Source organism: Heterocephalus glaber, unplaced genomic scaffold (assembly GCF_053883595.1).
Source record: "Heterocephalus glaber isolate CG9 unplaced genomic scaffold, H.glaber_assembly_v1.0 deba00000122, whole genome shotgun sequence".
Classification (NCBI taxonomy): Eukaryota; Metazoa; Chordata; class Mammalia; order Rodentia; family Bathyergidae; genus Heterocephalus; species Heterocephalus glaber.
The window spans coordinates 74046445-74059843 of record NW_028258138.1 but is presented as its reverse complement, the minus strand read 5'-3'; the positions used below and the strand labels follow the sequence as shown (position 1 = coordinate 74059843).

General features: G+C 43.4%; 1 protein-coding gene across 7 annotated transcripts in view; it reads left to right on the top strand.

The window, feature by feature from the left end:
• The window catches only part of Mylk (myosin light chain kinase), a 251216-nt gene extending 239364 nt beyond the window's left edge, over positions 1 to 11852 (top strand). For all 7 annotated transcript variants that reach the window (XM_004873623.4, XM_087216248.1, XM_004873625.4 and 4 more), the window contains 3 exons: positions 4942 to 5071; positions 6769 to 6900; positions 9828 to 11852. In XM_004873623.4, coding sequence (XP_004873680.2) covers positions 4942 to 5071; positions 6769 to 6900; positions 9828 to 10069 — 504 coding nt within the window. In that variant the 3' untranslated portion in view covers positions 10070 to 11852. The remainder of the gene's footprint in view (positions 1 to 4941; positions 5072 to 6768; positions 6901 to 9827) is intronic.
• The last annotated feature ends 1547 nt before the right edge of the window (positions 11853 to 13399 follow it).

Sequence of the window (13399 nt, the reverse complement as noted above, 5' to 3'; positions counted from 1 at the left end):
CTCCAAAGAGAGAGCACAGATCCACTCTCTAGGGAAGTTGGATATTACAAGCTATGTGTTTTCTGGCAAGTGACTTAACCTTGCTGTGGATTCGTTTTCTCATTTGTCAAGTGGGGGTAATGCTACCAGCATCACAGCTTTGTTGATAATTATGAGAGACAGTTATCACCCTTCTTTAGCACAATGACTGGCATAGGAGAACACTCCAAAATGCTACCACTAGCTAATATGTACAGGAGCTGGCCATGGGTCAGGGGCCATTCTACATACTTGCTATGTATTAAATCTTTCAATCTTAAATTTAAAAAAAGAAAATTTTTTTAAATCTTTCAATATTAGGATACAGGTACAAACCGAGGTAGAGACGTTAGTAAAGTCACTTGAATCACATAGCTAAAGTGGAAAAGCCAAGACTCAAACCCAGAACCTGGCTCCAAAGCACACAGTCTTAACAGCAACACAGAACTGTCTCTGATCCAAGATGGATAAAACTTACCTAAAAACTCTCCAATTATTATCCAAAACCATAGAGTACTTAGCACCATCATTATCTACTTCATTGTTTTATCACCATAATTTGTTTTATAAAATTCCTGAATTCTTGGAAAGGACATAGTTACCATCCTCAGGAAATGTACAGTGCAATGGGGAACTGAAGCAAATAGACATAAAAGGACATACAGCACACTAGGAATTATAAACTATTGGTATAGCTCTCCATAACCATATATGTGAGTGAGACAGGAGAGGGGCTGGGTGTACCCAGAGTTGATGTGGTTATGACTCCTCTGGGGGCAGGAGTTGAAAATTAAGGATAACATGAGCTAGAGTGAACCCATAGAGGAAGGAACAATAGCACAGGCAGAGGAAAAGACAGAGGGGGGCTGGACCCACCAGCTGTGCTGGGCTGTGCAAGAGCAGAGACTTTAGCTGGAGATTCAGGGGACCTGGGGGCATTGAGACTGCCTACATGAAGAAAAACGGAGTCACTGGAACACTGGGTGTTTGTCATGTGACATCACTAAACCATAGTTCCCTCCAAAGGACAACTGCACACAGAGGTTGAGAGGGAGTAAAGAAGTACTAGTGCCTACAGAAGAGGGGTTTGAGGGACTTCCATCCTGGCCAGTGAAAGTCAGTTCATGGTTCACCACCTCCTACCCCTGTGAACAGTGGGCTGAGCCTCCTGGACCCCTCAAGTGCAAGGTGATTTGGAACACCTATTCTGCTTACCTTCTGAGGCCTTTAGAATCAGAGTAGCAAATGCTCTTTCAAAAAAGAAGGGGGGTTCGATCCCCGATATCGAAAAAAAGAAGGGGGGATCCACAAAAATCAAAGATTGGTTTTATTAATGATCCCCTCACCTGCAGATCTCAAAGCACTAATTCCAGAAAGGTAGGGCAGCTGGTATTGGGGTGGGGCAGTCCTTGGAGCATTGAGTCTAACTGGATCTCGCTTGGATGAACCTGTGGGTTAAGGAATGGTTTTATCACCTCAGAACATCTGCAGGCGGATCAAAGCCAGGAGGATGTCTGACCCAGGGCACAGGTGAAGAGAAAAGGCAAGGAGATGGGGAGGAGGCAAATGAACTTCTGCAGTCTTATCAGTCAGAAAATCATAGTTGGTGCTAATATTTTAATCACTTAGCTTTTTTTCTTGTTGTTTATAATGTTATTAGCCATTGGGTTTTCTGGTAGCGGGTTGGGGAAGAAAAAGGAAAGACTTCAAAGAAGGAACCTCAGTTCCATCTTTTAATAGAGGTGAAAGCATTTGGAAATGATTTTCCACAAAATCAGTGGTGGGTTTCACAAAATTGGATACAGAAGTAGTCAACAACACCCCGTTCCCCATGTAATATCCCTGAAGGTAATTTCACTGGTAATTTCACTGTGTCCGACCTGCTGTGTTACGTCGCTTCCTTAGGGAAATGTTTTCCATGTTTAAACTCCACTCTCAGGACCTAGCAGCCTTGGACTAGGGAGTTCCCTGTCTGAGCAGCCAAGGTTCTGTTTGGTGGGGCAGAGGAGGATGCCCTGGAATAAGTATGTGAGTGGGCTGAGGTAGGGAGGAGGGCAAGGTGAGCACACATGGCTCACCTAACTCCAGCAGGTAACTCCTAACTGTTCTGATGTGCTGGTTTCCATAAAAGCCCCTAGGCAAAAGGGGGCAACAACAGAACAAATCCCAACAAACAAGGCTAGGCTAGATATAGATGGTTAATCATGTTACTGACCTTACAGTGAAGTTATTCTGAAACAAGATCAATTTTAAATTCATATGGAAAGAATTTCACAAAGACACGTTGGTGAGGAGTAGCAGTGGAGATAAGTCAGGTGGGAATAACAGGGCTTCTGTGGGCAAACTGGGGGTAAAGGACTAGGAATCAGAGGCCTGTGGGTAACTACCTTTATTTTCTGGGAACTACAAAGACTCCAGCAGTGTGGACCAAAGGACAACAGAGGAGAAAGCATTAGACTCAATATAGCAGCCTATTCCTGGCCATCACACTTGGATATTATCTGGGGAAATATCCAGGGAAATTGTAGTCTGAAGCTGTTGGCATATAGGCAAAACCTTGATGGCTGGCTGGTAACTAGGGCGCTAAGTTTGCCTCAGTTTTCCAGAGACCATCTGGGTGTTAGCACTGAAAGACTTTAATTCTGGAAAACCCCAAGACCTGGGCAGAATGGGATGGCTGATCATTGTCCCAGGCTCTCCAAGGGCTGGAGCATCTGCACTGCATTCAAGAGGGCCCTGACAAATGCCACACCCCAGAGACACAGGAACTGAGCCTTGGTAGTTGCCCTCCCATGAGAAAAAGCCTTTCTCAAAACAAGGGTGCAAGTTAGAGAATTGAAATTTGGCTATTTTCATTTTGGAGCTTCCTGCACTTGGTCATGCTAGTCAACTGTCTTAGTAAAGCAACAACCAGTTTTCAGCTGAAAGCCATAAAACTGGAAAGCTAGGACATAGATATTTCTTCTCTACTTCTAATAGCTTCCTTACCAGGTTTTTTTTCACAAATCAGTTCCCAAAGATTGGATTCTATTGTAGATTATTTCTTAAATTTTCCTTTTTAAGCACTTGCATTTCTCCCTGTATAAATTATATGCTAAATATCTACACCTATTAGAAATTTCCCCACATGGCATCTATTTGCTTGTTAATGTATTTGCTATCTCCTCTAAAATATTATAACTCTTTTTATTTGCCTGTTTGATAATTTTGTGAGGCAGTTTGTTACAAAATAAATCCACGAAAAGATACCTTTCTTTTGTACCATGCTAGTGAAGACAGTTCTGCTCAGTCCTAATCCAGGCATCTGGAATTAGGGAGTCCATGGGATCAGAGGTCCCTCCAAGCAGATCTGCCAGGCCACCAGTGACAGCTGGCCCCAGAAGCCTGTGTGAGGCACCTCGAGGGCTGTCTTCAAGGGCGCACTTTTCAGGCCATGGGGCTTCTGCACTTGGTCATGCTGGTCGGTTGTCATCTCTCACCGTCTCCTCATCACCCCATCTGGGCTGACTGAGTTCTGTTCAAAGTGAACCAGTTCCCCCGGATGCCTGCACACACAATCAGTGCTGTGGGTCAAAGGAGGATGGCCAGAGGACCGAGCAGGTTGGAATGTCTGACCAAAGTGCACAGGAACCATCTGCAGTAAGCAGGGCAGGGAGCATGACAGAAAAGTGTGGTTGCAACAGTAGGTCTCTGCTTAAACCACACACGCACATCTTTTCAGTACAAATAATCTTTCTACTGAAAACACTGGCCTACCAGGTGGTCAAAACTGTGAGGATTTACTGGCATTCTTGAGTGTGTACAGAAGTTAGTTTGAGAGGAAATGGCTTTGCCAGCACAGCTTGAGGTCCAGCGAGTGACAGGCAGGCATCTGCCTGTGAAAAGGCTCTTTCCTTACTCTGTGAGAGGGAACAGGCAGACAGACTGTGGTGACAGCTGGTCTGTGGCTACACAGCTTCTGGATACCAAAATAAGATGCTATGGGGCAGGGGTGGAAAGACACGGATATGTTTAAGGTTCCCTAGTCATTCTCATTGACCCTAGAAAAAGGGTAACTATTGAAAGATGAGAAACAGAGACACAAGTGTACATACTGAAGATTCTTAACCTAAATCCTGTGCTTGGTACAATTTTCACAGTACAAAAAAACTACATCTCAGGTTCTGATCCTCTTTAGCAGCAACTCTGCGCCCCCCCACCCCACCAGTTTTGCCTATTCAGGTGCCAGTTTTAGAAGCCTAAGTGGACACAGGGACAAACACACCTCTGGACTCCACTGCACAGTCATGACTTGCACTAGAGCCAGGCCTAGTGTTTCTCAAAATCTCTTAAGTATCTGAAGAATAAACAGAACTAAGTGGGATGTTGGAGATCATCTTGCCCGACCCCGCTATACACAGAAAGAAGCTAAACCCTGAGGGGTTGAGTGACTTGCCCAAGATCAGTGCAGCACTTTTTTCTTTCAAATCAGGACCCATGGGATGTGTAGTAATGTTTCTCTTGACCAATTAAACTCCTGTCACTGGCATTGTTTTACGAGAAACAGCTCCACTGGGCCCAGTCAGCAATAAGTCTTTGGAGCTGTCTCAGCCTGCAGTTGCTTTATATAAACTATCCCTTTTATGGGAGTTGAAGCACAGTATGAAAAGGGTTTTTGTCTCATGTTGACCTTGTTTAGTCACATTAACACGCACATCAGTTCCAGGCCCCATTCCACTCTCTGAACATCTTCTGACACGCGATAGTGCTGAGCAGAGCAAGGCCGAACTCTCCTCTGGCAGAACCTCTGCACTGCTCACCCCAAGAAGCCTTCATTCCAGGGAGCAGTTGCTTTTCGCAGGCTGGGCTCTTCTCCCTGGATCCCCAGCACTCCCCTGCTGGAACCAGGGTCACCCCTGAATCCAAACTGTGTCTATTTTCCAGAAAACAGGCAATGCTGTGAGAGCCATCGGAAGACTGTCCTCTATGGCAATGATCTCAGGGCTCAGCGGCAGGAAGTCCTCAACAGGGTCACCGACCAGCCCTCTCAATGCAGAGAAGCTAGAATCTGAAGGTAAGGAGTGCCTGGAGAATTTCTCAGCTGGCTGGTGAGGGTTGGGGGAGTAGCAGGGTGTGGTGGTGCACACTTACAATCTGGGCACTCTGGGAGGCTGAGACAGGAGGATTGCAAGTTGCAACTCAGCCTGGGTAGCTGAGCAACTTAGCAAGACCTTGTCTCAAAAATTTTAAAAAGGGCTAAGGATGTATCTCAGTATGAAGGCCCTGGGTTTAATCTCCAGGCCTGTGAAGGAAGGAAGGAAGGAAGGAAGGAAGGAAGGAAGGAAGGAAGGAAGAAAGGAAAAGAAAAGAAAAGAAAAGAAAGAAAGAAAGGGTTGAGGGATGGAGGGGCATTTTAAGGATTTGAGTTTTGTCTTTTTATTCACCTTACAAAGAAATTCAGAGATACTTTTGGGTTGCCTTGACAACTACTAAGCCTAGTTAATTATTCTTTATTTATTAACTGTACATTAACTATTTTCAGAGGGAAAGTTATTTGTCTAGTTTAACTGACTTCAACTATTCATCTTTTGTATAAGAATTAACAAAGCCTCCTCTTCATACTATAGAAGTGAACTTGTATACTGATAGGCAGAAACAAAAAAATTACATATAGTGAGCTGTGTAACATTTGTTAATATCCTTCCATTTTCTGCTGTCCTTGTGTTTTTGTTTTGAACAAAAATTAACTCCTAAGTTCCCCCTGCCTTGCCGTTTGTGCGGAGACATGTCTGAACCGGGCGCCCTGCATTGGACAGGCCCTCCCGGAAGCAACAGGGCAGGCTCCTTGTCCACTGTCTTTGTGACGCTTTCCCAACCCCCTTCTCAGAGGCATGCAGGGCTGGCCCTTGTTCTGAGGTGCTTCACTTGGCCAGAGACACCCCTCTGTCCCACACTGCCTGGTGCTCTTGACATCCACAGGTGAGAAGCTGAATCTAGGTCCTTTTGTGTACCAAGGCAAGGTGGCTGGTAAGGCCCAAAGCTGGCCACTCTGAAGCTTCCTCACTGCCAGGAATCCAGTGCAGCGCAAGGGCCTGGCCCCCCGAGCCACTCCTGCCACTCCTCATATGACCCAGAAATAGCCTAAAAGGAAGGAAGAATCCACAAGCATCCCTCAAGGTTCCAGCTTTTCTCTGGATCTGTCTCCCTCCAGGTCCACAGCCATACAGCACAAAGGCCAAGGGTGTAGAGAAGAGAACTCTGGCAAGTTGAAGCTGTGCTGGCACCTGGCTCCTCCCAGCTAAGGAGCAGGTGAAGGGGCGCTGAGGTCAGGAAGCCTGGCAAGGCTCTGTCCTTCCTAGGCACTCTCACCTGAATCTCTTTTTTTTTTTGGTACTGGGGATCGAACTCAGGTCCTTGCACCTGCTCAGCAGGCAGCGAAGCCACTGAGCTAAATCCCAGGCCCTCTCACCTGAATCTTGAAGCAGCACAAAGTGCAGCCAAGGATCCTTTTTAAAGGATCTTCCTTTTTCATTGTGTCAGCATCAGGCAGGGGGAGGCTGAACATTTCCCCATTTTGGGCACAGTTCTCCCAGCTGCCAAAAACCACTTGGCTGCCATCCAGCCCATCCCCAAGAGAAAGGCAAGCTTATGATTCACTTCTCTAGGCCACATTATTTGCTAAATTTTAGCAACTTTTTTTTTTTAAAGTAAGGGAGAGAGGAGAGCGGACAAGGAATGAAGAACTGACCTGGCCCTCTCCTTGTCTTGTAGAAGATGTCTCCCAGGCTTTCCTCGAGGCCGTAGCTGAGGAAAAGCCCCACATAAAACCCTATTTCTCTAAGACCATTCTTGACTTGGAAGTTGTAGAGGGAAGTGCTGCTAGATTTGACTGTAAGATTGAAGGTAAGCTGGGCTATGCCTCTCCTTATCATATGTGGATGGTGCTGCACGTGGCAGGGTGGGCTGGGCAAGGTGTCAGGTCTGTGCTGCCCAGAGCAATGGACTGGGCAGACCAAGAGGACCACTGAGTCAGGAGAGCTCGTCCTAAGGGGCAGCTCCCTCCAACCCCACTTCCTGAGGGTTAGTGCCTCTCAGTGACTTTCCTATGAACCCCATTTTCGCCTATTTATACCGGCAATGAGACCTGCAATTAAAATTGGTTTACCGTGAGCCTCCCTGGCTATGGAGCTTGCGTAATGAGGTGAGCTTTGCCAACTACTGGGGAGCCTGTGAATTGCCCACAAAAGCCCTCAGAGGAAGGTGGGCCACTGAGGGCAGAGCATCGGGGTCAGCAGCTCTGCTGCTCCTTGGATGGTGACTGAACACTGCTGAGATCAGGCCTCTCATCTGTACAATGACATCAAACACTCAGCATGGTCCTGGGAGATCTGTGAGGCCATGTATGTGAAAAAGGAACACCTTATGTCTTTCAAGGAGGCCATGGAGTAGAAGCAGTAGGTTTGTAAGTGTGGAGGGAGAACGTGCTCTGAGTGATGTCACACTGAGGAAAGCTGGGACTGAAGGACCTTATAGGATCTTAGCATGGCACCCAAGAAAATTAGCAGAGTCCATTACACAAAGCCTCTCAGTTGCCACAGATTCTAACATTCTACAAAGATAAGGGGCAGGATAGGACAGGCCTCTTGGCTTCGAGCCTGTGATTTCTGTTTGCCAACCAGAGTGGAGAGTTATCTCCCACTTTGGCTGGACCAAGTAAAGCACAAAAATCTTTTAAGCAGTTTCTCCAAGGCCAATACCGTGGAACAGTGTCAGAACAGGGCACACCTCCCCGGCAGTGTGACTCTCAGCTCTGCCACTCCACAGTGCCTTCTGAGGAAAGTAACCCAACATGAGGAATGAAGAAACAAGTTTTCTCCTGAGATTCATATCATCCAAACGTCTTGTAAATGCTTTGCCTGCCATTATTTTTTTTTCATCTAATTTTAAAAAATGGATGTGCTGCCTTTGGTCGTGTGAATGTTCTCAGATCAGGGATTCTGCTGAGAGCGTGGAGCCACTGCCTTAAACTCTCACCCTTGCCATTGTCTTTGGGTCTTCTGAGGTTTTTTCTTCCTCTTGTAAACTTTTTAAAAAGTCTTGCATAGTAATTATCATCTTTTGTACTAACTTTTCTCTTTGGGATCATCTTTTGGGTATTTGTATTAACATCTGACTGGAACTCTAATGAGAAATTAAAGCATATGGATGCTGTTTTGATAAAAATCAGCTGAGTGTGGTGGTGCATGACTATAATCCTTGCACCCTGGGAGGCTGAAGCAGGAGATCACATGTACTAGCCAAGCCTAGGCAACTTAGGGACTTAACAAGACCTTGTCTCAAACTAAAAAAAAGGTTTTTTATTGTTTTATTTTTCATTAAGTTTATTGGTACATTTTAGGTATACAGTAGTTACATGTATCATTGGGATCTTGTACCTTTACATGATGTTTCTTAGTTCTTATTTTTTTCCCCATTCCCCTGCTCTCCCTTCACCCCCTCCACCCTTCCCTGTTTACAAAGACTCTGTTTCCATTTTTTCCTTTTCTCATATAAAAATAGTTTTTTTTTTTTAATTGAAAAGGGCTGGAGATGTAACTCAATACAAAGGCCCTGGGTTCAATCTCCAGTACTACAATTAAGCAAATAAAGAAACAAAATTATATGGGAAAAGAATGTTAAAATTCTTAAGATTTGTATGTAATTTCTTTTTTTCTGGCTGCGACTATAGCTTTTTTCCTCTAAAAATCTCCAAAATTTAAAACCAAATCTCTTGGGGGGCTGGGGATTTAGCTCACTGGTTCCACCGCCTGCCTCGAAAACACAAGGTCCCGAGTTTGATCCCTGGTACCAAAAAAAACCCCCCAAAAACCCCATACAGTATATGTTTATATATGTAGGTTGTTTTTTTTTTCTTTTCTTTTTTTTTTTTTTGGTACTGGGGATGGAACTCGGGACCAAAAAACCATACAATATATGTTTATATATGTAGGCTTTATATATTTTTTTCTTTTGGTACCGGGGATGGAACTCAGGATCTTGCACTTGCCAGGCAGGCGGTGGAACCACTGAGCTAAATCCCCGGCCCGGTTTTATATATCTTTAATATTGAGCTTTGTAGAATCATGACTAATGTATATCATGAAACCAACCACTGAGGCCCATTTCCAATTATCTAGAGGCAGACTACCTGCTCTGGGTCAGCCTAAGACAAATATTGCTTTCTTTGTCTTAGCAATATTCCTAGTTCCTCTATGTTATGTTTCATATAGCTGTCACTCTTTATTGATTTATAGTTTATATACCATAAAATTTACCCATTTTAAGTGTACAATTATTTTTAGTAAATTTATAGTCATGCACAATCCACTTTTAGAAAATTTTCAGGACCTTGCACTTTTGTAGCAGGCGCCAGAACCACTGAGCTAAATCCCTGGCCCTTGTTCTCTTATTTTTAATTTAAGTTAAGCCTTTATACAAGATTAAAAAAATTATTTTCATCCAAGAAGATATTACCCTGAGGTGTGTAATTGGACTTAGGGCAGTATTTCAGGGAGTGCTCTCTCGTCTGTCCAAAGGCAGGGTATGGTGAGAGTACAACATGGATGAAAAATGGACAATGTTAAAATACCCAATTTGGGGTTTCATCTATTATTACTGGTACAATACATCCCCATATTCTAATATAGATATCAAAACTGATACCAACAGCCAACATCTTAATTTTTCCTTGATCCCCTTAATCAATGGGGGTAGCTTAGGAGTTGCTTATATGACTCGATAAAAAACTTGGAATAACAGATTCTGCAACTTGTGTTCTCTCTGTGGTGCAGGATACCCAGACCCTGAGGTCGTCTGGTTCAAAGATGACCAGTCGATCAGAGAGTCACGCCACTTCCAGATAGACTACGATGAGGATGGGAACTGCTCTTTGATTATTAGTGATGTTTGTGGGGATGACGACGCCAAGTACACCTGCAAGGCTGTCAACAGTCTTGGAGAAGCCACCTGCACAGCAGAGCTCATTGTGGAAACCATGGAGGAAGGAGAGGGGGAAGGGGAAGAGGAAGAATGAAACAAAGCCTGGGAAAAGCAGTGTCTAAGTCATTTTAAAAGGACTGTTTCTCTAAAGCTCAAAGAACTCCAGATAGTAAAGGCACCTAGTGTGGTAGGTTATCTAGTTAGGTCATGTGGGTGTTGATTCATCAGCAACAGCAGTTGATACCTAGTAGCATTACTGGTGGGCATTAGTATATTAGCTGACACCTTCAGATAAAGTGCAGCTACATTTCATTTAGGGAAATCACCAGCAACTTGCATGACCAGTTAGTTTCAGAGAAAGAGTAACCAAAAGAAGTATTTATCTGGGCAAAGTCATGAATGCAAAGTCATGAAAATTAAGGCCACAACCAGGGTTCTGGGCCCAGCTCACCGTCCCTAGAGACAGTGGCCTCTCCAGCCCCCACCCCTGACTCTAAAGAACTGGGTCTTCTCCAGCACTGTAGCATTTCATTCTGAAAGTGTTGAGTCATTCTGACTCCCAGGGTACACTCTATTCCAAAGTACACTAGACATCCACACTCTTCACTCTCCCCTATTCCACCTTCCAGCTTTTCTAGATCTGAATTTGTCATAAATTTCGGCACTAAGGACATTAATTGTGCTTCTTAGATTGTGAAGACAGGTCCCCTACTCATGGCTGATTTCTTTAGAAGAAAGGAGATTTTATTTTCCTAAAGTCAGTAGGAAATCTAAATTAAACTTATCCCCTCTTTCCAAGTGTCTAGCAGCTTCAGACTTTTGGATAAGAACTCATGGCTGGTGGGGGGGTGATGGTGGAGATCCTTGCTAATGTGCTTTTCTTGTTCAACCAGGATTCAAATTTGTGCTATTACCGAGTACCAGCCTGCATGTGTGGTAAAGATTTTTGTGTCTGAATGTGGGAAAAAAATAGTTTGCTGAAATGTTAGTCTAGATTATTTATTGGGCACTGTGAGGTATATTTCATCGGACGAACAGCTGCAGAGCTCCCTGTACTTTGGAATCTTCTAGTCTGAGTTTAATACATCTTCACTCTCGACACATCTGAAGAGCTCAGCCTACTGTAGGGCTCCACACTGTTTTCCTTCTTGACTATGCATCAATCATGCCTTGCCCCGAGTCTTGAAATATATTCTTAGACCTGATAAATACACTCAGACTTGCATCTTTAGGAATTTTTAACTTTTCACTACATTGGCACTTAAATTTTTTCTTTCATAAAACTTTTTGAAGGTCACAGACCATAAACAAATACCATAAATGGATATACCTAGTACATTTCCTCTGTGTGTGTAACATTCCAAATACTCTTTTCTTTTCCACTGTTTGTAAAGTGCAGCAATTTAATATTCCAATGGATTTTTAATAGTTTCTTAAGAACCAATTTTAAATTACTTCTGTGCAATCCTACAAACTATCAATGTTAGAATTTTGTTATTAATCTTATGTTATCTTCCATTCTATTTTTAGCTACTTTTTCAAATTGCCAGTATTTTTCCTTTTTTTGCTTTTTAAACAGTTACAGTATTTTTCATTATAGTCACAGTATTGCCACAGTTTATTATAATAAAGGGGTTTTTATTTAGACCAAAGTTTTTTTTCATCACTTTGTGTTTAGAGTATAATCTTTGTGTGTGTGTGTGTGTGTGTGTGTGTATGTTGTGTGTGCATGGGTGTTATATACATGTGTTTACAGCTTAACGCCTTCTTGGGATTGTGTTAATGTTCTTTCAGTTTATTATGCCATCAGAATGGTAAATCAGGACACTACGAATGTAGTTAATTCACACTTTTTAAATAAAGGATACCACAGTGCATGCTGTTTGTTCAATCTCTTTTTTTCCTTTCTACCAGTTGTAGAATCCACAGTTGCATCTTGGTAACTAAAACCAAATACTATGCCGCATAAATTTGAAGAATTGGCTTATTGAACCAGGTATAGAGGCTATTGTCAGCTTTAACCTTATATTATAAAGACTGTCTTTCTTATCAAAATGTTTGAAATTTGCATTGTTTCACATCCTACCTGCACTTGCTAAATCTCTGTTATTAAGTATCAAGGAGGCAGTGGAATTTGAATCCTCCACTTTGCAGGAACACAGAAGTACTGTTTTCTCTATCCCCTGGCACATCCTTCTCTGTATCCTGAAATGGGGCTATGTCTGTGGTAGTCATTATGAGGCTCCCAAGCTCCTAGCACAGAGGACTTACATTCTGGCTTCCAGGTTAGTTGGGTCCATAAACAGAAGTGCTGGGTGTCTGCTCTGGGCCCCAGCATATAAGTGCTGGCAGGAGGCAGTCCATAGTGACTGGTGACCCGTGGGATGGTGGCTGCTCTGTCCATCTGCATCCCCAGCCAACCCAAAATGGGCACACGACACAGCAAGAAATACACCTCAGTTCTTATAAATCACCAAGAGTTTAGGATACTTGGTGGCTGCAACATAACCTAGACTATCCTGTTACAAGGTCATCACCATATTCAAGATCTGTGAGACCAGTATGGGAGCAGCTAGTCACAATGTTCTATTTAAATTTAAGTTAAGTAAAAGTCCAATTCCTCAGCTGAATGAGCCATATTTCAAGGGCTTAATAATCACATGTGACTAGTGGCTGCTGTACTGGTCAGCACAGGTTAGAAATTTCTGTAAAGTTCTATTAGCAATGTTCTAGGTAGACTAGGAAGAAGAGTGAAACTCCAAATTTTATCTTAACTATGCATATCACTTTTCCAATTTTTGTGTGTGTGTGTGCCGGGGATCGAACTCGGGTCCTTGCACTTGCAAGGCAGGTGGCGGAACCACTGAGCTAAATCCCTGGCCCCACTTTTCCAATTATTATGAAATTAGGTCATGTGTGAGGTGGAGCAAATCTGTAATCCCAAATACTTGAAAGGCTGAGGCAAAATCTCAAATTCAAGGCCAGACTAGGCAGCTTAGTGAGACTCTGTCTCAAAACAGGAAGGGCTGGGGGTATAGCTCAGTGGTAGAACACTTGCCTAGCATGTATGAGGTCCTGGTTTGATTCCTAGTACCACAACAACAACAAGAACGATTGAAACTTAAAACCTTATGTAAAGTCAGTCTGGAGAGCAATAGTCTATGGTTTCATCTATTATATTAGATAATATACACTCCATACTCAGGTATTATTTCATTATCATATACAACTTTTTAAAATTTTGTTTGCTGTGGTGGTACTGGGGATTTTCAGGATCTTTGAACTGAGCTACATTCCCAGTCCTTTATTTTTTATTTTCAGACAGGGTCTCCTGAGTTACCACCTTGCTCAAACTTGAGATCTTCCTGCCTCAGCCTCCCAGAGGGCTGGGATTACAAGTGTGTACCACCATGCCAGACTTTTC